This window comes from Dermacentor variabilis, chromosome 2 (genome assembly GCF_050947875.1).
Source record: "Dermacentor variabilis isolate Ectoservices chromosome 2, ASM5094787v1, whole genome shotgun sequence".
NCBI lineage: Eukaryota > Metazoa > Arthropoda > Arachnida > Ixodida > Ixodidae > Dermacentor > Dermacentor variabilis.
In genome coordinates this window covers 163,953,922-163,978,694 of record NC_134569.1, presented here as the reverse complement: position 1 = coordinate 163,978,694, position 24,773 = coordinate 163,953,922, and the positions used below count along the sequence as shown (strand labels likewise).

The window sequence follows — 24,773 nt, the reverse complement described above, 5'->3', positions numbered from 1 at the left end:
TGAAACAAAGCTTGAAGTGTCGTAGAAGTGCACTTTGGGTTGTGTAATAGCTACATTCCCTATCATCGGTAAACTGTATAAGCTGAAGCAGTCCTTATAGCTGCCAGGGTGCAGCAACCCGTGTTTCCAAAGTTTCTGTGGCACCATGTGTACTTTTTTTACCTTATTCATGTCATCAAAAATGTGCTATGGTCCTGAGTGCACACTGAAGCTGAAATATACAATCTGGAGGATTGCTGTTGTCTTGTTGCTTTGGTAGCTTTGTTGCCAGAGTGCATAAGCTCACGCTCACATTGACTGGATTTTGTCTGTTGTAATCTTTACTGTGAAAAGCTCAAGTGTATTTGTGTGTACGTGCTGCAGCATACTGAATGACTGCAGAGATGGCATCCTTGTTAAGTAAGGCATTCGTTGGGTAACTGAGACATTTGTGGCCAACGTATATTCATGTAAACCTTTCAGTGAAGTTCCTATTGTTATTTTCAAGGTACAGTTTATTTTTGACGCCAGTTGTTCCTCCTTTCTGTTCTGATTGTTATTTGTTTACAAATTTTGTTGTGGCCAACAGTGTTCTCCACAGTTTGGTACTTTGATATCTGCAGTAATTTGCTTTGCAATAGCACTTGCACTTGTCTTCCTTTTGAGTTTAGTGCATGGTTAAGTTTGCCTTATTTGACCATGCTTCGTTTGAAAGAATGAGTGTCAATAAAGAATGGCAGCTTGAGCCTTGTGCCTTGAATATCTTAAATAGCAGCGGAGGTTCATGAGGTATGACACCTCTGCATGGTCATCCGATTTCATGTGTGAGCGCCCCCGCATATTTTATTGCAAGGGGGAGTTAATTTCCTTTCCCTTTATGCTTTGCTAGCTACAACACTAGTTAAGGAGGGAGGGTGTTTAAGGCCCTCTTCGGGGAACTGACCCGCGTCCTTCGTTTGAAAGAAGCATATACGACAGGACCCTTACGCGGTAATGGGCTCATATAGCAGTGTGAGAAGTTCACATGTGCTTTGCAGCACTCGCATTAACTGGGACGCACTGTGGAAATGCCTCTTTTAAGTACTGCGGTAGCATCGTCTGCTACGCCGTGCGGCGCATAGATGCCAATGAGTAAGGTTTGGGGGAGCGCGCGTGCCACGCAGAATGCAATGCAGGGCACGAGGCAAAAAATGAAAACCTGAAGACGCGCAGACGCATTGTGTCTCTGTCTCAAGGCCTGTCCGTCACCGAAGACGAAGCCTGCTTTTTCTTCCGAAAAGCCTCTCGCCTTTACACATACAACACAACTTCATATACCTTATACTGATGGGAGGAGAGGGGCACTGCCGCCCCCCCCCCTCAGCCCTGAGGACTGACCACCTCTTATGTACGAATTAAGTAAGCCTTGGTTTCATAATAAAATTTAGGCAGAACCCATCTCACGATGACTCAACAGTAATCCGTTTAGCATTGAATCAATATAGCGACAGTGTATGGCCATCGTCAAAACTAGTTATGTATGAGGCATGTACTGCAGCAGGATTTCTTTTTCGCGCTTCCTTAAGAGCGCTCGGCAGCATCTAGCACCGTCACTGAGAAGCCTGCGCGTTGCCTCTGATATGCATGGCGCGCTGGCGTGTGCGAACACTGAGGAAGTGTCATACAGCAATCGGGCACCCATCTTCCATTTCTTTCTGGACACGCTGCGCCATCTAGTGGCGCTACCAAGAAGTGCGCGTGTGGCCTCCAAGACGAGAAGCGTCGTGTGCCAAGGCCTGGGAATGCTTAGAAATGTCCCCTCGCTTGCCACTCACTCAATGTCACATAGTAGTGACCCAATGTGCGAGATGTTCATTGAAGAGCACATATACCCAGTGCATTTGTGGCGCACCTCCTAAAATGTCATGTTGCTGTCCTTGAGGCAGCGTCATGACTAGGGTTCAATTCCATTCAACGTCAGGGAAATTTGAGGGACCCTTCAATGGCATTAGCATTCTTTGGGTACTTCACGCACTTTCTGCGGCTATCTATACACGTATCTATGTTAGCATCTAACCGTTTTCCTGCCTATCTGGGTCATTGGTTGGTCCGTGGTCGAATGGTTAGCACATTGGGCTGTTGTGCTGAGGTAACGGTACGAAACCATCCATCGGACAAGCTTGGTTCACTGAGTGTACATGCCAATGTGTACATGCGTGCTGCTCTTAACGAACCTCTCACGCCTACATGAGCCCACTGTGGATGCAGGACTGGGTAGGCTGTTTGAAGAAACTATTTGACACTGACTGGAGCAATGGGCACATGCCACTCGGTCCGTGCTGGTCTTCAATGAACCTGCTTGATGCCAAATTGGGTCACTGGGCAATGTGCCAGTAAGTGTGTTCCACTCTTAAATGAGTGTATTTGATGCTAACTTGGGTAACTAAGGATGTGTCACGGGGAATGTGCCGCCTTACAGTGACTAAAAATATATCCTTTAAATTTCTTCGATGCTCAGTGGAATAGAACCTATGTGAGAGTTTCCTCAATGACAGTAACACAACGCATTAGCAGGCTGCGCCACAAATGCACTAGGTTTGTGCCGCTCTTCAATGACGCTCACGACAACTTGCGACACTGAGTATGCGCCACTGAATCTGCGGCAAGCGAGGGAACAATTCTCGGCGTTCCCAGGCACCGGCGCACCATGCATTTCGGAGGCCATGTGCTCCACATACTCGGGGCCCAAAGTTGGTCCAACGGTTGGTTTCGTGCTCTGTTTCCTCAGCACAGCAGCCCAATTTGATACCTGTTCGACCACGGACTACCCAGTGACCCAAATGGGCAGGAGAACGGTCATATACAAAAATATATATATAGTATAGGCCCCCAGAAAGTGTGTGAAGTACCGCAAGAATTTTGACGCGCTAAAAAAAGTTTGTATAGGTTAACTGAGCCCCAGCTCCTTGCCCTCTCACTCAACACGCACTTTTATGGAAGTTGAAACACTGTTTTTCTTCTGTAACATAGCCATTCAAGCACTGTGTGGCTGTTTGATATTAAATTTCTGTAAATATATCGGAGGCTATATTCTGTTTTATTGAGGATGAGTGGCTGAAAGCCCTTGCTGCTGACATAAACTGTGCATTGCTATGTATATCAAGCATCTTAGTTGCAAGTCTTCCGAAGAACAGTCAATCCATAGTGTGCTGTAAGCTAGCCTTTCTTTGACCACTACATCCACACTTAAAAGTCATATGTGGGTTAGCCTTTTAAACCACGCACAATGTGATGCATATATATATCACTGCATATACTATATCCTCATAGTTGTAGCTGCACTTGTGACTTTAGGGTGGAGGAACGTCCTCCAGAAGGCACAGTTTGTCTCGTGAGGCATCGAAGCCGCGTTTGTATAGCTGCTGTTCTCGCTGCCAGCAAAGACTAGTGGACCTCGATGGAAGGTCTCCCAGCGGGTCCAGTTGGTTGTCGGTGGTGGCTCACTGAAATAAGTTGTCCACAATTTTAAAACTAATTTACCAGTGCATATCGTTTAACAGTACAGCACTGCAAAACAGACAAAAATCAAAGGCTGCACATTTATTCATGCTGTTTAGAGGCTTTAGACCTTTATTGCAGAAGAAACAACGGCTTAACATAGACCAGTAGCCACGAGCACTTGCCAGGGATCTGGTGAGATGTTGCTTTCGTGCTTTCTTTAAAAATAAGTCGCAGTTTCGCCCAAAAGGCAAAGCATAGGTTGCGATAACAAATTATTGGACAGCTATACAAAATAAGGATACTTGTTTTATCGGCCGTATAAACTTGTAAACATTCGCTTACCAACTAAATTAACAAGCACGGTGTCATGCGTGCACAGGGGAACATAAACATTTCTCACTCGATGAGTGTGGACACTTGCTATGTCAAAACACTGGCGTAAGGAAGAGAGGCAGCAGCAGCGAGCGAATCCACTTTCGTGCTGCTTCTCGCGTCAATGCGAACTAAGTGTTGATAATACGGCGCACGCGAAGCTTTGGGCCTTCGAGGCACCTAGACGCTGTACTCATCGAAGATCGCTTTCAAGACAAGATCCGTGCGGCCGCGCTCAGGCACGCCATACGCAGACCCCTCCCACCCCCGCCCCTTTGCGCGCGATAGACACCACGTTTCCTCACCACCTAAGATCAAGCCACCATTCTCGGCTCACCGTCGCGCGCTTTCACTCGCACCTACGGCATACGGCGCGTAGTCATGGTGTTATCGCGCTTGGGCTTTATACGGAAAATCACGGCGATGCCGACGACAACGGTGGAAATGCGCCTGGAGTGTCCATATAATTGATATCTCAATAACAAAAGGTCGAGGCCAGAGCAGGCCATTCCTGCACATTCTTTTTTTTTTGTGCATTAGAAGCAGACAACCTCAAATCGTTCTGTGTGCTGGATGACCTGGTTGGAGGCGACACTCGAACAGGGTCGGAGCATGCTGTGATGACACCGAGTGGTGGGCTTTATGAACTACCAATGCACCGCCTTTTCAGGTCAAGTGCTTCTTATTCAGTAAAATCTCCATAACTGTGAAACATTTAAGTGTTTGTAACACTGTAATCTGACATTTCTTTTTTTCAGCGGATCCGGATCATGAGACTGAAATAATCAGAAGAATAAAAATGGGCTGGGGTGCGTTTGGCAGGCATTCTCAGATCATCAACAGCAAGTTGCCATTATCCCTCAAGAGAAAAGTGTATAACAGCTGTGTCTTACCAGTGCTCACGTACGGGGCAGAAACCTGGAGGCTTACGAAAAGGGTTCTACTAAAATTGAGGATGACGCAACGGGCTATGGAAAGAAGAATGATGGGTGTAACGTTAAGGGATAAGAAAAGAGCAGATTGGGTGAGGGAACAAACGCGAGTAAATGACATCATAGTTTAAATCAAGAAAAAGAAATGGCCATGGGCAGAACATTTAATGAGGAGGGAAGATAACCGATGGTCATTAAGGGTTACGGACTGGATTCCAAGGGAAGGGAAGCGTAGCAGGGGGCGGCAGAAAGTTAGGTGGGCGGATGAGATTGAGACGTTTGCAGGCATGGCATGGCCACAATAAGTACATGACCGGGGTTGTTGGAGAAGTATGGGAGAGGCCTTTGCCCTGCAGTGGGCGTAACCAGGCTGATGATGATGATGATTAACACTGCTGCAAGTGCGCCTATTTCTCTCTAGCTGAACTGTTTCTGATGACTCTCGAAACTGGCCTCGGAAGAAATTTTCCCGTGTATAGTTAATAGATTAAAGTTGTTCTTAGACCATTCCCCCTCCCCGGCACTTACACATACCGACGCACACATAAACATGTTCACGTGCGCTGGAACATTTTCTTTGGCTATGCTTCGTCGTCATTAGAAAACGCATCCTACAGAAACATGTTGGTTTGAGTGCACCCTCGCGCCCCGGCCGTTTTGTGCAACTGCAGTGTAATGTGGAAACCCTATGCCGTTTCCCCTCTTAAGGCACACTGACCCGTTCCAGACGAATCCCGCGAACATGTTGGCCATGTACTGCGAGAAGCGCAGCTCCCTGTGGTCGAGCCCGTACTCGTCCTGGATGGCGCGCACCAGGCCGGACGCGTAGACCAGGTCCAACAGCTGGGGAACTCCCTTCCAGCGGGTCCACCAGCGGTAGTAAGGAAGGTGCGTGAACTCGTACGTGAACACGCGGCTGCCAAGCGCCGCTGCCTCTTCGACCATAAAGTTAACCGGGCAGTAGACGTGCATGTCGCCCAGCAGCTCGTCCAGGGACGCGAGCACGCTGACGCCCCTAGCGGCCGCGAACTTCTGCGCGTGCAGACCGTAGAAGTGGAGCACCTCGTGCGGTTCCGGCACTCCGTGCCTCCGGAGCCAGTCAACGAGTGGGCCTAGCACATCTCGCCCGCTGGTCTCGTCGCTGAAGTGCAGTCGCGAACGTCGTAACATCTCGACCACATAGGGAGCGCCCTCGTTGCTGGTGTAGCCCGCAATAAAATCCAGGGGTCTGAAGCGCGCGCGCATGTTGGGGGGCTTCTCTGGCACCACGGCATTTTCTACCAGTTGGTGCTCGTGCGTGACTGCAGCGGAATGGAGATGACGAGGAGCGAGTGAATACCACCATGGACCACGGTGGAGTGAGGAAAGGACTGCAGAAGCAGCGTCCCTCTAGTCTAGGAACAGTACTGAATTTTCCTTTACAAAGCTGTATTTAGGACGAAGTTTCAACGTTTTTTTTTTGTGCTCGTTTTTGCTATTGAGTACAAGACTGGCGTAAACTTTTTCTTGTGACGCTCATTCGATGTAAAGGTGTAAAATATGTGTCAGCGACCCAGCCGAGCGCTAGGCCTAAATTGTTTTCATATACTGGCTGTTGCTAATTGCACCCCAGTGACAAATATATATGATGTCCTATGGATATCCTATAGACATCCACTGTCAGGACATGGATATCTAATCTATAGGGATGCGTCAGATACGTCATGCGGACATCCTTCACACCACCGTTTGGTGGCACTTTCCCTGTCCTGCAGACATCCCTTGCATGTCCGCGAGGGACATTACGGGGACATGCTGCGTACATTTTACGGAGATTTGCCAGGGCCATTTGCACATCGTTTGCCAAAATGTCGATTACGGTCGCAGCACACGCTGTGTGATAGATGGAACGGGCAGAGCGCCCACGCATCGGGACAGATAGATGGTTACGTGCACACGTTGCGCGCGCGTGCGCGTGTGCGGAAGTACAGCATACTCATTCTTCTAGGCCTTCCGCCAAGCGCAAGTGCCTTATTGAACTAATTGCATTTTTCAAAGCAAATTGCATAAGGAAATTCGTAAAGCACGACGTACACACCAGCTGCGGACATGATAGTTTCGCATTGCAATTCGAACATGTAATAAAACATAATTCTGTTATGAGGAAACTCAAAGACAAAGCTTTGATTGGAGTGCAAATATTCACGTGTATGTCAAAAAAGCCCATGTGGGATAACCTTGGAAGATCCATGGTAGGATATCTGAAACAGATCCACATGCGATATCCTTTGGACATCCGTTATAGGATATCCGAAAGTGTGCGTCCAGAGTACGTCCTATTTGTATACTAAAGGGTGCATGGACATTGGGAAATGATTCGGATGCCCCATGGACAGAGTATTTTACTGGGACCGTCAACAGCCAATCTGAAAACGCTCTTCAAGCTATAACATTTTTAAGGAGAGGACATCAAATATAATTTGTTGTGCCTGCTGTGTTGCGATCTCCCTAATCCCAAGAACCGAAAATTGTCTCCATCCCTCACATCAGCTAGGCGCGCTGCAGTTCTGGTTGTCGCATGCGTGCCGCCTGAATGCTGATCGAACGTTGGAACGAGGCCATGCGACAAGCAACAACGCGACATTGAGTCACATATAGTCACACGATGGGCGGACTCTGCGCTTTTGACAGCGGTTATAAAATGTGTAATTTTTTCGTAGCCACGGCGCGCGAGACCGAACTTTTATGGCCGCCGTATATATGGGGTCTCAATTGTTGGCTTGAAATCTGAGACTTTGAGAAGTGCAGCAGATACTTCCTCTACAGAGGTTCAGGGCACCAGACAAGCTGAATGTTGATATGATGAGCTTACGGAGTGTCTCTAAACTTTCGAAAGACAGTCTACCCAGTGAACCACCCATATCCTATCGACATCCAGGCACGCTCCACTCGTCCATGTCTCGTGATAACGTCTAAATGACGTCCTAGTAACACATATTTCGAAAATATCATGTACCCGATGTGCTAGTGACGTTCATTTTACTCTGGCGTTCATGACTGTTCATGGACATTGCATACTGACGTCATAGAGATGTGCCTGCTACGTCATATCAGTTGGCTACATTTAAGTTTTCTTGAAGATTTATTTAAGTTGCCGTATTTGTTGGAGGATGTAATTAAAGTTAAGTAGGTCAATTTTTATGCGACGAGATCTTTGAAAATGCTAGGTTCTAAATTCTATGAGCTTTACTGCGCATAGAATGCCCTTCACATTGAATGTGGTACTTGAATTTCGCAGAAGCAAAAGCGGAACCAGAGTCTCAGGTTAGACAGTCGAACATTTTCAGAATATTTTCTTCCCGAAACGTGGTAGCCCGTGGCTATGACATTGTGCTGCTGATAACGTGGCGTCTGATGTATGATTTTTGTAACGACATTACGAAATTACTTTTTTTCGGGTTACACATGAATAGTTACTCCCACCCTCACCCACCGCCCTTCTTTCAGCTTCCCTACGACATAACTATGTTTTCTCATTTGTTCAAATTATAGTTCGAAACTATCATGTTTGCATTTCATGTACGTCTATACTCTGCCTATATTCTGATGCAATTTACTTTTAAAGCTTTTGTTAATTTAATATGCTCAGTGTGCCAGGCGGGAGGTTCAGGAGAATGAGTATACGCTGCGCTTTCTAGTTGCGCGCGTGTGCAGCAACGAGTGCACGCAATGTATCTGACGTTGCTTTGTGGATGTTCGGCCACACGGCATCTGCTGCGAACATAATGTTGAAATTGTCCTTAATAGCACATCTACTGTGGTACCCGCAAGTACATATTTACAGCTCGCTAACGTGAACTACAAAATATCCGCTAGATGTTCAGTAGACATCTGCATGCCTAAAGTGAGCATCTATTAGAAGGCACATATCTTCAGCGGCGATATCCTTACGACGTTACAGCAACGTGATTTGGATGGGACTTGGGCCATCCATGGTATGTATGTATACAATGCCTAAAACACCATGTTCTGTGGACATCTATGGAACATAAATGGTTGTCCGGGTGGACGCTGGATTCGCAGTCGGATTATCCGCTGCATATAATCGGAGACGCAACTGAGAGTGCAATCGTCAAAATATGCGTGCCTGTTTGAGGGGAGAGGAAACTGGGCCCGAACTCGATGCCGGCGCCGTCAGCTGCTTCAAGCGTGGCCCTGACGGAGCGCGACCTGAGGCAGTCGACGGCGGCCCTTCCGGCCGATGAATCCGGACAACGCAGCTCCCTGGCCAGCGCGCGCACGTTGCGCTCGGCGGCACTGCCGCTGTTGTCGGGGTAAGGAGCGTACGGTGAACCGGCCATCATCACCGCCCGCTGAAAGTACACGGTACTCCGGTTGGACAGCAGGTGGTAGCCCACGGACGCCGCTCCGGCTTCATGGCCCAGAAGGGTTACCTGCACAATGGCAGCATGGCAAGCAACTTTGCATTGTTTCCTTCCGGGCGGCAACATCGGTCGAGCTTGATACTCCTGCTGTCGCCATCAAGTGGCAAGGCTCCAGCAAAGTCGACGCCACTTGCTGCAGCTGTACGATCCATGCACAAGACCCGGATGTGCGTCGATCGCCTGCTGTGGACATGTTATTGCGCAAGGCATATATGGCACCCTTAAGTGTTCGGAGAATGTATCGATTCCGCCGTGTCCGGTCTGCCGACTTCAACAGTTGGGCTCAAGAGAAAGAGAAAGCAAGTAGAAGAAATTCAGGGAGGGCAACGAGACGAGCGTCCGCTTTGTTACCCTACATGGGGGTAAGAGAAAGGGGGACAGAAAGAGAGAGATAATGCGCATTGCGTGCAGAGCGTAGCACGCACAGCAGGACTGCGATCGATCACTGAGGTCTGCATTCACTACGGAATCTTCCTGAAGTTCTTGTATGATGCTGGGTTGCACCTACTCATAATGTTACCTTCTACACCGTTTGTAAAAAATATGTGCGTATTCCACGCACTGTGGGAATCGATATAAGCGAACCCTTCTGTGCTGTTTGCGTTGAATGACGATAATTGGAGGTGGTGTTTACGGTGAATGTTGAATTTCATCAGTGTTTAGCGCAATGCTAGAGTGGTGATGTTGATGTTAAACATTGTTTGCGCGCGCCATTTTCATTTGTCGACATAGTACACAGAACACACAGCGAGATGTGCTTGCTTGAGGCGCTGTGCGTCATTGTTCATAACCTGCGAGAAGGTTGTCACTGTCATTGCCTCCCACAGCGCAACGCATCGTTGCAGAAGTGCTAAACTTTATTTAAATTACGGGGATGTACGTGCCAAAACCACAATCATATTATGAGGCACGCCGTGTTGGCGGACTCCGGATTAATTTTGACTCACTGGTGCCCTTTAACGTGCACCTAAATATAAGCAAAGGATAATTTTTATATTATGCGAAGCATATTACTAGAGCTCAACCCAGCTCCTCAGGCGCGGTGGTGTCGCCTTCAATACCACGTGACACCGTGACGTCACGACAGAGGAGAAACGGGGCTCCAACTCGCGCCGTCGCTCGCGGCGTCGCCTTCAAGGTTGACCACGTGACACCGTGACGTCACGACAGAGGAGAAACGGGGCTCCAACTCGCGCCGTCGCGGCGGTATATAAGCAGCTGCGCTTGTTTCTAAGTGGCTTTGGCTCAACTCTTGCAAGATGGGCTGGGTGGGAATCGAACCAGGGTCTCCGGAGTGTGAGACGGAGACGCTACCACTGAGCCACGAGTACGATGCTTCAAAGCGGTACAAAAGCGCCTCTAGTGAATGCGGTGTTACCTTAGAAACGAGCTGTTTCTAAGGCTCAGGCGTGCGTCGCTTGCTCAGGCGCACATTTCGTTGCCGCGCCGAACGCTGCGTTGCTCGACGCTCACCGCGTCCAATGCGGGGCGCGTAGCCGCTGCGCCGTAGCCCATTGTCTTACACCCCTTGGCGGGTCGACGGGAACGCTGTCGCGTTCCACTCTTGAAGGCGAAGCAGAGTAACGCATGAGTTGTTTCTTCGTCTAGCCGAACCAAATATAGCCAAGCAACAGCAGTTCATTAGGCTAAACAGTGGTTCAACAACTAAAATAAAGGCTAGTATGCTTCGCATCCTGGGCTTAACCTTAGCTAAGCCACAGCCATTTTTTCGCTCCCGTCGAAATGCGGTTCCCGCGGTCGGGATCGAACCCGCCACCTCAAGGAATTCCATCGCCGCAAAGCTACCTCGGCGGGCACAGAAGTGTTGATTTGACGTGCGACCGCTTCCGTAGCGTCGCGACGCTACGGTGCTGTATAATAAGCCTTGCGTCTGCACGCCCTGCGTCAGTTGTCCGCTTGACAAATTTGGACGGTGTTTACTTTTCAGAACTAGCTGAAATGCACCGTAACGTACCTTCAGTTTGCCCGCAACCGCTGTCGCGTCTATAGTAGTAGCGTTTCCTTGCCTTCCACGTCACCTATTACCTCTACCACACCCTATCCCTCCCACCTGTATGGGAACTGCGAACTAATGGCGTTTTTCACTGGTCGATCTGGAGCGGCCGCCGAAATCCTCGAGCGAGCGCTCGGGTTTCACAAATCCGAATCGGCCAGTGGAGCGCAAGAACGCTCCGCGGCGGATCACACAGGAAGTCTGCGTACACGTCGCACGAACCGGTTCCGAAAACCATGCCCTACTTCCGTTCTGTACGTTTCCACGGCAACTAAACTCGCCGTTCCCCGTGTGTAATTTGACCATGGCAGTCGCATAGTCCGTCATTTCCATGTCGCGCCCGCAAGGATTGTGCATGGACAACGTGCACAGAAGTCTTCGCACAGCACCTGCGTCACTTCGTAATCGCTGTCGTCCGGGCTCTCATCGCTCGCGAGCGCTACAGCAGCACCGAACGCAGCCATTTTGCGAAGCAACACAATGTTGTGCGTACCAAGCGGGTACCGATTTCGCTTGAAGACGGAAGTGACGCGAGCTATTTCCGCCCGAATCTGCGCCTCGGCGGCGGAGCAAGTGAGAGCGATCCGGCGCGGAGCGAGTTGATCCGAAACGACCAGTGGAACGCGCGAACCCGCTCCAGATCGACCAGTGAAATTCGGATTCGTTGCCGCGGAGCAAGAAGTACTGCTCCGAATCGACCAGTGAAAAACGCCATAAGAGTGGCAAGGCTGTTAGTCACTCGTTTCGCGACTGTGTCACGTTACACCCATTCTATGTCTCCTCTCCCTGCATCTTCTCAGTCCTTTTTGTCTACTTCCCGTTTGGACTTGCACGTTAGTAGAGGTTAAAAGAACACTAAAGTCATATAATAGGTCAAGCTCAAGTGACAGATAGTGCTCCAGAACATCTAAGGCGTCAATATCATCGCGAACAGAGCTCTAGTAATGAGAAATTGAGGTAAATGCATAACACGATCAGAGACTCCCTCGGGACGTTCAAGTACTAGCCCGATGACGAAGGCACTCATAATTATAATTTTGTCACTAGTACTCAACCACTCGTAATGCCAAAATCATTGTATTGCATTATAAGAAAAAATAAAATGCTACTTGTCCAGTTTGATTTTTAGACAGAACTCACTGATGTTACCCTTGACAACGACGCGGTTGGTCAAAATATTTCGTTTTCTCCCTCGGAGCCGCCCGTGCTTTCGCTTTTCTGTAGTTTCGTTATCGCGTAGTGCTGCACTGGTTTTGCTGGCTCACGAATATCTGACACAAACTGCGAGTAGCAGTGAATGCCAGCAGGTCCATGTGACGTCGCAGGATTCCCAAATGACCCCCACTACTTGACCAAGAGTAGCTGCAGCGGCGAATCCAACGCTCTCTCTTGGCTCGGCTTCTCCATAGCCGCACGTTTGCGTTTTGTACAAAGAACTGTCGTGCCCTCTGTCGGGCACCGTTTTACTCATCAACGGCACTTAAGGGCGGGGATGACGTATGCAACGTCACCACTCCTTGCCCGAGAGTGGGCGATTTGAATTGCGCTAAAGTTATGCGGACCCTTCAAACGCGACTTTCTTTTAATCTGTCTTTCCCTGGCAGGAAATAAGCGCTGCGAGGTTTCTGGAATGGTATTTTAACAGCCCACGTCGACTTAGTATTTTTGTCCCTTTAATTGCTGCTGTTCCTGCAATGTTTTTGCGGGGAGTCGCGGATAATTACAGCTGTGAAGAGGGTATTTTGGCGACGCCCAGGGAGCTACAGAGGGCATTGTGCACATACGACGCGATGGAAAGGTCCAAACGAGTTTCTCGCAGCGCCTTTCCTCTCTGCCACGCTCCTTCCGTTTATATGAACGCTCTGAACTACCTCCTGACGCGCGGCGTTCAAGAAAGCCACATCAGCAACAGCAACAGTGGAAAAGTTGAAGGAAGAGGCAAAGTAAGCTTCGCTTTAGAAGCTTCACTTTAACAGTTTCACTTTAAAGGTTTACAACTATCCTACGGGATTTCCTCTGCACACAGGCATATGGCAGCACGCAGTATATATACCTGGAAGGGTGAGGCTCCAAATCGATGTATGTTGTCGCGCACCCACTGCAGAGCGACCATCTGATCCCTGATACCGACATTGCCGGGGGCCTCGTCGGGTTGCAGCGCTGCATTGAGGAACCCGAAAGCGCCCACTCGGTACGCCGGCACCACGACCACGGCGCGCCAGGCCGCGGCGAGGTACTTTCCGTCGTAGAAGGTGTATGGCCCACCGCCGCCGCCATACTGGAAGCGGCCGCCGTGCAGCACGACCACGGCCGGTAGCAGTGGAGGGCGGCCGCAGATGCCACACCCGGCGTTGCCGCCATCCTCCTCCTCCTCGAGGAGCGGCTGCCACACGTTCAGGTAGAGGCAGTCGTCCTCGCTGTTGGTCTGCGCGATGTGCCGACGCGGGAACGGAGCCCACTCCAGCTGCGCGTGGTGCGGGCAGACGGCGTGGTTATCCTTCGTACGACGACGAATTGTGCATTGCACTTTGTCACTGTGTCTCTATTAGGGCACTGCCCGGGCCTGGGCCGACCCGAAAGCCTGGGCCCGAGCCGGGCCTGGACTTGGTATCACGAGCCCGGTTTGCGCTCGCTCGGGCTTCATTAAGGGGGCCAGGGCCGGACCGGAAAATCAGGCCCGTGCAGTGCTCTAGCGCCTATCTTTATCGCTCAGTGCACGTGCTTTAAAGGCCCATTGCGGCACCCCTGCATGAACTGGAAAAATCGCCAAGTGTGTGACGAGGACAGGATTTGCACAGTATATTTTACTAACGTTACGGCTGATACACCAGCCTTTGTCAAAGTGAGAAGTACATGCCTTTGGGTTTTCTTGTAAGAACGCTACATATCAGATAGTGTTGTGCACAGTAATGACAACCTAAAAAAATTGGCTGACGATTACGCTTCTTGGTAATGCGATCTTTGAGCGCATCTACTGCCTTGTTTCAACAACAGGCAACCGCGTACAGGACACGCAGTGCCGATCGGAGGCGGTTCTGCGTTTCGGACTGCGCAGCACATACTATAGCTGCTATCCGCCGTTATCGAGCCGGCGCTCCGGCACGCGCCATGTTATAGTGGGTCACCGCCGCGGAGAGGGGGGGGGGTGGATTAGCAATTATTATTTGATGTTTCTTCTGAGGTGGGATGGGGAAACGGGTGGAGAACAGGGGTATTGAGTAGAGGTCACACACTCATTCACTCACAGACAGGCCTCAATGTGGCCGCATAAGGTTGGGGTGGGAAGTAGAAGTAAGGGGTCGTAACGCCGTAACTGTCTTTCGAGTCACGGCAACGGCACTGCACCAGGTAAGGGGACGTATAGGGCAAGAGTGGAGGCGGGAAAAGGACAGCCACGTGCAAGCACTGCTAGAGGCGACAAATGCCACTGAGGAACGCGCCCTGCAAACGGGGAAGCGAGAGACACGGCTGAGAGCCGTACAGCCACGCGACGCAGAGACGTAGGAGCGGAGAGCCGTGGATGACGCGCGAGGCGGCGAGGCGCACCCACCGCCGGCACCCCGGCAGTGCCGCGACAGTGGGAGAAGGGAGGCCAAGGGCGGAGTCGACGGTAGCGGCGAGAGTCACAGGTTTGCCAGATCGCTCCAACCACAGGTAGCCAAATTGGCCTCCGCAGTAGCCCAAATGTAGCCAAAAGCGAAACTTTTGGGTAGCCCAAAAGTAGCCAAAAAGCTTTGTCTTTTTGTGAAGTCGTAACGGCCCCGGCTACGGAGCTCGTTACGGCTAGGCACAACGGCGAGGCAGACGGCGATGCGAAACGCGGGAACGGGTGCCGAAGAGCTGCGCTCTAAAATAGCGGTAACACTGGCGAAGTTGACCATATGATAGGTGATAGGAAATCGAACACAACAGACAGTTCACATACATTCAGTACTCGTGGCAGTACAGCCAAATCGCGCGTGACAAAAAAAAATGCAGGATGCTTAAGCTTCGCCTTTAGGAGTGGAACGCGAGAGCATTCAAAGATCCCAGACTGCAGCTAATCACGCTTTCCGGCAACTGCAGCTTACGTAACCGTAAAATGTTTGCCGGGAAACGCTGGAGGCGAAAGCTATGCACGAAAGCGAGCTTTCTCGGAGAAACGCGGCCTCTTGCGTGGGCCGATCTCCTGTTTCCCACTTTTAATATTTCAGTCTGAGAAGATCTAACATAAAAGGTACGCGTTGTCGATTCTTTTTTCATAAATCTGTTTGCGGGCCATCATTTTTAAAATTCCCATGAATGACTGTATAAGGAATGAAATACAAGGTATGAGCAACTTTGGTCATAGAAGAGGAGTTGGGTATGCGTGGTTCGGAATGACTTTTCGCGAAAAGACAGTCGACGCTGGACGCGGGTCGCCGGATTTACTGCGACACGGGGTCCTTAACGCTAACGCGTTAAAAGAGATACACTTCACAACTACACCTTATCCAGACATGCACCGGCCGTAACTAATCAAGTAATTAATATAAGCATGGGTGGCAGCACAGTACCCGCGTGGCACACAGTGTAGAGATGAATCGTTAGCAAGCATTGCAATGCAAACCACTCGAGATCAATTTAAGAAAGAAACACGGAAATGTGGCACACACGTGGCATACAGTGCAGAAATGAATCGTTATAGTTTGCTAAACATTACAATGCAAACCACTCGAGATCAATAAATAATGTGGAGATAGTAAAGCCAGAATACAGGTGTTACGCATTGCTCAGTAACCGCCATAATGAGCAGGATGAATTATGAGGGCGTTCATTGGCGTGCCTACGGTGAAATACTGTGTCGTGCAGAGACTATGGACATTGGTGACACATAAATAACGTAACTGCGCAAAAACACAAGAGGGAGGTCTATCTAAATACATGGAAAGAGAGGAATCGTTTTCTTTAACATCTACGGCATCTAATTTGATTATGTTTGTCTAATTTAAAAGAAAAAGCTATAATGGCTGCAAGAGCCATATGTTCAATTTAGGCCGTCAGGCTTTCTGGAAAAGTTATTCAATGTCGCGAAATTTTATTACAGCCATAAGTCAGCAATATAAACGGTATCACAATTCTTTGAACTGCACGGACATCTAAAGCGGCCAAATCAGCGCATTATACCGCTCGGCGTATATAGACCACTTTATCATAAACCACTGATTTGTGAGCAGGACTTTTGCAAAACTGTTGTAAACGTTGTAATAGGTTAACGTAAGTTGTAAATGAAACTAATACACAACATTTGCACGGTTCAGATGCTGGAGTACATGCGACGTAAGAACTACCATATGTTTTTTTTTTTTTGCGTTGAGTGACAGGTTTGTAAACTCTTTCCTTCGGCTTCTTTTTTTGAAGCTGCCGATTTTTGGAAAAATTCGTAAAACATTTTTTGCCCCAATTAAAAATGTGGTTCCTTCAATTTCTACTTTCGACTACATATGTAAAATGCATAAATGCTTTTCTGATGCAAACGCCGGACCGATTTGAATGAAATTTTTTTTGAGTTTGAGAGAGAAATGTAAACCCTTGTGACTAGAAGCAGAACTTTGGTTTAGGTCTTGCAATGTTTCGGTAAATTTCCCGGAAATTGCTGTTTCAAGAAAATTGAAACACGAAGTTTACAAACCTGTAACTCTACACCAAAAACAGGTATCGCAGTTCTGTATTTTGTAAGCTGTGTCCGTTACACATAAAGCGAATAAATTTTGTATATGAATGTGCTGCTTGCGTCAAACTGCTGTAATGTTTACGAGGGTATTGCAAAAAATCCTACTCATAAATTACTGGTGTATTACTGGTATACTATAGGACATCAGTTTATTAAAGGTTTGTGAACAGTGATTTTTAAGACCGAGTGAAATACGAATCTAATAGTGCCAGAAGCGAATCGAATCGAGTACTTTTCGAATAGTTTTCGTCATCGCAATTTTAACAAAACAACGCTCACATCCCAGTATTTTAAGGTAAGCAAGCTCCTGTCATTATTTTTCGTGTCATTATTTTATGAAACGTTCTTCATTAAAAGCACAAATCGAGCAGTAGGAGCAAATAGGTAGTTCCTTTGCATGTACAGGGCTCTTCAGACTGAGCGAATGATCGCTGCACCTGCAGCCTGTAAAGTATGGCTACCTAATTGACGTAGCCTACACCACTGCGCAAGTTCTCGTGTTCTATGTCTATACTTTGCCCGCGACGGTGAAAATTTATCGTACCTTTGCTCCAATTGTGTGTTTACTCGGGCGTAGTTGACGTTTCTAAATATGAAAAAAGTGCTCGAAAAATATTCACGTTTACGAATAGTGAGTATTCTATTCGAAGACCGAATCGAATAGGGCACTATTCGATTCGTTATTCGATAGTTTAAAATATTCGCACACCCCTATAATGGTGTAAGGTTTTGCTGTGTTATTAGAAGCAGTTTATATAATTGCGATATCGTATTTATTGCCTAATTACAGAGTTGTAAACTTCATTGCTACTTGAGTTTTTATATTTTGAGGGATTTAAAAAAGAAATAAACGGAATGTGTTTATGTACAGCAAATGCTAATGTAGTACCACAGATAAAAGCTGCACTTATGCTGCTTTACGAGACCACAGCCCCTCGTTAAATTCATTTTGGTAGTCACATGACACAACACACTTAATCCTCGCAAAATGAGCACACACATGCAGCTGAGTATAGCACACAGAAGCAAAAGCTATAGATAAAATGTAAAATTTCATCTTAAGTGAAGATAATGTATACATTTCACGTAGTTGGCGATGCTTACAAGCAAAAAATGTCAAGGTTGTTAGTACGATAGCTGTTAAGGAGCGAAGGCAGACATTGTTTGCTGAAATTCAGACGATGTGTACATTAAGCCCAAGGCTCACCATGTATTGCTGGGTAATGCAATATATTTTGCTCTATGTGTGCCAGACCTTCAAGGATATATACGTTATTTTGAGCACCTAGTTTAAGTTTTACAGTTAGCCGATATTTATATAAATTATATTTGCTGATCATCTAGGACTTTTGAAGAGCATCGGCGCTTGGTGACCCATATGCTGTGTTAAAAATAAGACGAAGATAACTTTTCCGAATCAAGTGAATCCACTGCAAATTAGTATATGTTGCTGTTCCCGTCGAAGTCAAAGATGATTTAGATAAGAATAGAACAGTGAGCATGCACATCTAGTTTTGTTGTTGAAGTTAGCGGATACCTGACGTGATCTAATGTGCCCGTGACTTTACCTAGTGTTTTACTAAGTGGTTTACATGGTCCTCCCAGGACATTAGACGAAAACTTAATTAACTTTGAGAGACTTAAAACTGTCAACAATTTCAACATTCCTTCGTGTGAAGGATCTAATTTGCTTTATTTTTTGGGGGATGGCAGAATAGTACCATTTTAGTTTTTTTCTCATTAATATGTGTTACGTTTCGCCTACAACGCGCGGTATAGCCGGCGCGGATGCAGCGGACGCCGGGGCTTCGTTCAAAGCGGCGGACATTTTGGCCCGTTCAGCGCCGCCGATACGCCTCCCCGCCAAGCGCGTCCAGGCATGTTCCAATGCCACGTGTCTTCGTGTGTGCGTGTGTGTATGTGCATGTTGGTGCCCACGCTTGTCAAAGCGCGGCAGCCGGGGAGAGGAGCTCCTCCAACTGTGAAGCGAGGAGGTCTGAGCGGCGCCGGCCCGGCGGATGCGTCACCTACTGGTCTCAACATGCCCGAGCGGCGCATCACGTGCGCCTCTGAAGAGGCGTTCCTTCTTCCCCTCGACTCCGAGAGTATAAAAGCAGCTGCCCCCGGACGCCAGTCGAGAGGCTCCGATTTCTTCAGTTGAGTAACGTGCTCTCCCGTCTCTCCACTTCGGTCGACCTGACCGCCCGCTCTTATGCGATGATAGAATAAACAAGTTGTTCTGTTACCAGTCGACTCATGCTTTGCCGGGACCTTCGGATGCTTCCAGTTGTGCCCCAGGCCGCCAGGCCAACGCTACCCTTGGGGCTTGCGACCCATTTGCAACAACGGGCGTCAGCACTGAGATTCCAACAACTGTCTGCCAGCGGTGAGATCGCGACAACGGAGGCCAGCAGCGAAGATATGCGGTTGACTGTATGCTGAGCAGCACAACGACCATCCGGGAGCAGTGCAACGAGCCCTGTGTGATGACTGGTTGCCTGCAGCGGAACGACTGCGCTGAATTCTTGGCTGCGAGGTTTGGTGAGTGCGGGACTTTCTTCTTCTGAGTTTTGCCAGGCTTTTGTTAGTGTCAGAAACAGAGCTGGTAATTGTGGTTGTCGTTGCTGCCGGGTTAGTTTGCGGCAAGACAATAGTAGGCAGTAGAGAAAGCAGCATTCAGAGCAGCCATGGATTTGAAGTCGTTGCGCAAACCGAAATTGCTGGAGCTTGCAAGAGAGTTGGGTCTGGATGTCTCAGACAAACTCAGAAAACCAGAACTGCTAAGGGCTATTCTTGAGTTAGAGGCTGAGGATGACGAGCTGTCGGAATGCCTTGAGACCATTGAGGAGAGGGCAAAAAGACAGGAGCGCGAACTTAAAGAGCAAAAAGAGAAACAGGAGCGCGAACTTAAAGAACAAAAAGAGCGAGAGCAACAAGAGAAAAAAGAAGAGCGCGACCGTCAACACGCTTTGGAAATGAAGCGTCTTGAGGTAGAGATGGAACGCGCTCGTAATGGAAGTCAGGCACACGGTGCAGGAGAACGAGTATCGTTCAAAATGACTGATCTGATGCGGCCGTTTAAGCTTGGAGAGGACATTGGTTGGTTCCTGGTTAACTTCGAGCGAACGTGCGAGAAGCAGGGGTTCTCTCGGGAAACGTGGCCACAACGCTTGCTCACTTTGTTACCCGGCGAGGCGGCCGACGTAGTCGCCCGCTTGAAGAGAGAGGAGGCAGAGGATTTCGACAAAGTGAAATCGAGTCTGCTAAAGAAGTACAGGCTGTCAGCGGAGGCGTTCCGTCGGAAGTTTCGGGAAAATGAGAAAGGCAAAAGTGAGTCATATACAGAGTTTGCCTACAGGCTTATGTCAAACATGCAGGAGTGGCTCAAAGAAGAGAAAGCGTTTGGTGACCACGAGAAAGTTCTGCAGTGTTTCGGGCTGGAACAGTTTTATAGTCGGTTACCTGAGAACGTGCGGTACTGGGTCTTGGATAGGCCAGACGTTTGTACGGTGGCTAAAGCCGCCGAGCTAGCCGAGGAGTTTGTGACGCGTCGGGCTCGCGGAGCTAAGGACGGTCAAAAGGGTGAATTTGGCTCCAAGTTTGAGAAGCCAAAGTTCACACCCATGAGAGCAAGGGGCGACACACGTAGTGCGGATGCGAGTGAAAGCAGTCCGACCGAACGTAAGGAGACGGCGGCAGCCGAAGCCGAACGCAGAAAGCGGTTCGAGACGAGGCAAGCGCGCGTTTGTTATACGTGCCAGAAGCCGGGTCACTTTTCGGCGCAGTGTCCAGAAACAAAAACAAAAGTCGTGTTTTTGTCATTATGCAGCACTGACGAGAACATGAAGCTTCTCGAGCCTTACATGCGAGACCTCCTCGTGAACGGGAAAAAGTGCCGAGTGCTTCGCGATTCCGCAGCTACGATGGATGTAGTTCACCCCTCTTATGTAGAACCCGATATGTTCACGGGCGAGTGCGCATGGATCAAGCAAGCCGTGGAAGCTCATAGCGTGTGTCTGCCCGTAGCAAAAGTGCTTATTGAAGGACCTTTCGGAGCGCTTGAGACGGAGGCCGCAGTGTCATCTATGCTGCCCCCCCCAGTACCCGTACCTATTTTCGAACAGGTCCGATCACCTCCTGCGCGAGAAGGGGCTTTTGTTTGGTGAGGCTAGCGTTCAGGCCTTAACCAGATCGAAGGTTCAGGAGCTCGCTGCAAAGGCGGTAGTTGCGGCGCCGACGTTGTCGAACAATGAGAAAGGGTCAGAGGCGCAGCAAGCTGATATTCAGAGCACGCCTGAACTGAATAAAATTGAGCCTGTAGCGTTGAAGGCACCAAATACCGGAGAGGAAATGCCCGATAAGGGAAAGTTAGAAGAGCTATCTGCGGATTTGCTCATCGCGCCTACGTCAGACGGACTTGATAGGTTGCTAAAAGTCAGCCGGTCGGCTTTGATAGCCGAGCAAAAGAAGGATGGCAGCCTAGAAAACATACGCTGCATTGTCAAGGAAGGTATCGCCAAGAAAAATGCTCATTTTGTGGAAAGAGGTGGGGTCCTGTACCGGAAGTATCTAGACCGCAGGGGAGTGGAGTTCGATCAGCTGGTCGTTCCTCAGTGCTACCGTGAGGATCTGTTGCGCTTGTCGCACGGGGGTTCGTGGTCCGGACACCTAGGAGTTAAGAAAACTAAGGACCGTCTCTTGCAAGAGTACTATTGGCTAGGGTGTTTTCGGGACGCAGACCACTTCGTGAGGACATGTGACACCTGTCAGCGGGTGGGCAAACCAGGGGACAAATCGAGGGCGCCGTTGAAATTGGTACCTATCATTACGGAGCCTTTTAGACTGCTCGTTATTGATACAGTGGGACCTCTGCCGGTAACAACCACGGGGTACAGACACATTTTGACTGTGATCTGCCCAGCGACAAAGTTCCCTGAAGCAGTGCCGCTTAAAGAACTCAGCTCAGTTGAGATAGTCAATGCACTACTGTCCATATTTGCGCGAGTTGGTTTTCCTGCGGAAATCCAGTCAGATCAGGGCACAGTGTTTACTAGCGCTTTGACGACAACTTTTCTCGAAAGGTGTAGGGTAAAGCTGTTACACAGCTCAGTGTACCACCCACAGTCGAATTCCGTTGAGAAGCTCCACTCCGTCATGAAGCGCGTGTTGAGAGCATTGTGGTTTGCACAGCAAACTGACTGGGAGCTGTGTCTGTCTGGGGTGATGTTTGCATTGAGGACCGCGCCGCATGCGGCTACGGGGTTTTCGCCAGCTGAGCTAGTTTACGGTCGCTCGCTGCGATCTCCGCTTCGCATGCTTCGAGACGGATCACTGCCCTCTTCAATGGCTGCAGACCATCTCTTCCACAAATGGCCGCCTCCTGCGCTGGAGCCTCGCTTTGCAACAATATTCCTTTGAGGTGCGTTACAAAAAGGGGAGTCTCAACGGTAACGCCGATGGCTTAAGTCGAAGCCCCTAACGTGGGAATCAGCCTCAAAATTGTTTGTTACTGATGTTTTTCTTCCTGAGGCAGGATTTTTAACATATTGTTTTTGTGTAGTGTTTCAAAGTGATGATGTGCTTTCTAGTGCAATTTTCCGATTTGTGGACGCGTTCTGAGTGCTGCTAGACTACTGTAAGGAACTAGGCAGTGGTATAAAAGGGGTGAGAGCCTGGCAGGACTTGGTGAGGGTTGTTTCGTGCTTGCTGACTGAGCGGTTGAGTTTCGGCGTAGTTCTAACGCTTGCCGGGAACGAGAACAAAAATGTCAACTCTCCCGAAGTCACTTTGCAGTGTCCTGTGTGAACCTGAACGAGAGAACGAGGCCTTCTCTGTGCGCTGCGCTCAAGAAACGCCGAAGGACGCCCGACTTCGGTTATGAGCATCATCGAGCGGCATCCCTCCGGACAGCGGATGCAGTTCCCTGACCATCGGGATCTCCTTCCCCCGGCGGGGCGGTCTGTTACGTTTCGCCTACAACGCGCGGTATAGCCGGCGCGGATGCAGCGGACGCCGGGGCTTCGTTCAAAGCGGCGGACATTTTGGCCCGTTCAGCGCCGCCGATACGCCTCCCCGCCAAGCGCGTCCGGGCATGTTCCAAATGCCACATGTCTTCGTGTGTGCGTGTGTGTGTGTGCATGTTGGTGCCCACGCTTGTCAAAGCGCGGCAGCCGGGGAGAGGAGCTCCCCCAACTGTGAAGCGAGGAGGTCTGAGCGGCGCCGGCCCGGCGGATGCGTCACCTACTCGTCTCAACGTGCCCGAGCGGCGCCGTCACGTGCGCGTCTATAGAGGCGTTCCTTCTTGCCCTCAACTGCGAGAGTATAAAAGCAGCTGCCCCCGGACGCCAAGGGAGAGGCTCCGATTTCTTCAGTTGAGTAACGTGCTCTCCCGTCTCTCCACTTCGGTCGACCTGACCGCCCGCTCTTATGCGATGATAGAATAAACAAGTTGTTCTGTTACCAGTCGACTCATGCTTTGCCGGGACCTTCGGATGCTTCCAGTTGTGCCCCAGGCCGCCAGGCCAACGCTACCCTTGGGGCTTGCGACCCATTTGCAACAACGGGCGTCAGCACTGAGATTCCAACATATGCCATGCACTTCGAGTCTGACCAGTGCTGGAGTGACTGCATTGTTTCATTACGCAGTAAAACGAACTTTTCGACACGTGTTGAAGAAAAAAATATGCTGATATCATCAGCATATATAGTATTTCTTTGTAATTAATATTTACGTTATCAATAAGGTTAATACAAACAAACGTAAATAACAGGGGTCTTGAAACGCTACCTTGAGGCACCCCACAGGCAACATGTCTAAATTCAGAAATTGAGTTAGCTATTTGAGCTATTTGTTTCATGGTAATTAGGTAACCTCTTAATAGTTCTAAAGCATGACAATTAATGCTTATAATTCGAACTTCTTAAGCAATATATCATGCTTCGCTAAGTCAAACGCATCTGAACGTTAAACGGAAACATCGATTACGAAGAACTAATTTTCGAACTGCTGAAGCATTCTTATTTATTTTTTTTTTTGCTTCATCCACGTCAACTCCGTTGATTTATTTTTAATAAGCCTATAATGACGAGAGAGCATAAGTATTCCGTGTTTATCAATAAATATGTAAAGCTGAGCGCACAAATGTTTTTCAAAAATCCTTGAAAAAAATATTGGCAGAATGGACACTGGTGTAGAATTACCTATGGTATTTCCATCTCCCTTTTTATGAACAACAGAGATTCAGGCTAACCTCAGTTTCCATGAAAAAATGCTGTTCATTATACAAATGTTAAAATATTCGCGATGAACTGGATCAATTATAGCAGCCACATATTTAACAGACCTTTTCTGGAGTCGTTGACTGTGCCAGCTAGAATTAATTTTCAAATATTGGATAACACATGCAATTTTTCGTGATGTAGTCTATAGGTCTTACAAATATACAGCTATCAGCGTGATCCCGAACATAATCAATTGCGTCAGCCAAGCCACTGGTCGCAGGGATACTCGTACAACAGTCGTTAGATGTTTCAGCCAATTCAAAGTTCCAGATACCTCTTTGCCATCAACCAGCATGTTTAATGGTTGGGGGCTAAAATTATGGCGATGTAGCAGCGTGTTAAGCAGGTTGTAGCGACCGTACGGAAGATATCTAGATTAAGAAAATGATACTCTGTTCTCGGCCATCACAGTTCCTTCTTCAAATTATAGCGATGCTGTTTAAAGATAGCCCAGCCAACGGAAGGACGTGTATGAAGGAATTTTCTGCAAAGTTTATCTTTACTCCTCATTTCATCGTACAGTTTTGTTGCGAGCCATGCTTTCCGTGTTCTATAATTTCTGCTCGTTGTTACAGTAAAGTGAGCGAAATACAATGTTT

General features: G+C 48.7%; 1 protein-coding gene across 1 annotated transcript; it reads right to left on the bottom strand.

Moving 5' to 3' along the window:
* Window positions 1-2,423: 2,423 nt before the first annotated feature.
* On the bottom strand, window positions 2,424-24,469 carry LOC142570531 (acetylcholinesterase-like). Its single transcript, XM_075678905.1, has 5 exons — window positions 24,449-24,469; window positions 13,255-13,665; window positions 8,890-9,196; window positions 5,482-6,064; window positions 2,424-3,461 (listed from the first exon to the last, which is right to left on the bottom strand). The coding sequence occupies exons 1-5, from the start codon at window positions 24,467-24,469 to the stop codon at window positions 3,275-3,277; spliced, it is 1,509 nt and encodes a 502-aa protein (XP_075535020.1). The 3' UTR covers window positions 2,424-3,274.
* Window positions 24,470-24,773: the final 304 nt, after the last annotated feature.

Excerpts from the sequence above, each read along its gene's own strand:
- LOC142570531 (XM_075678905.1), bottom strand. The coding sequence starts at position 24,469 with ATGCTGGTTGATGGCAAAGAG. Across the intron at positions 9,197-13,254 it reads TTGGAGCCTCACCCTTCCAG|GTAACCCTTCTGGGCCATGA; the intron begins GTATATATACTG and ends GCCATTGTGCAG. Across the intron at positions 3,462-5,481 it reads GCGGGATTCGTCTGGAACGG|TGAGCCACCACCGACAACCA; the intron begins GTCAGTGTGCCT and ends AACTTATTTCAG.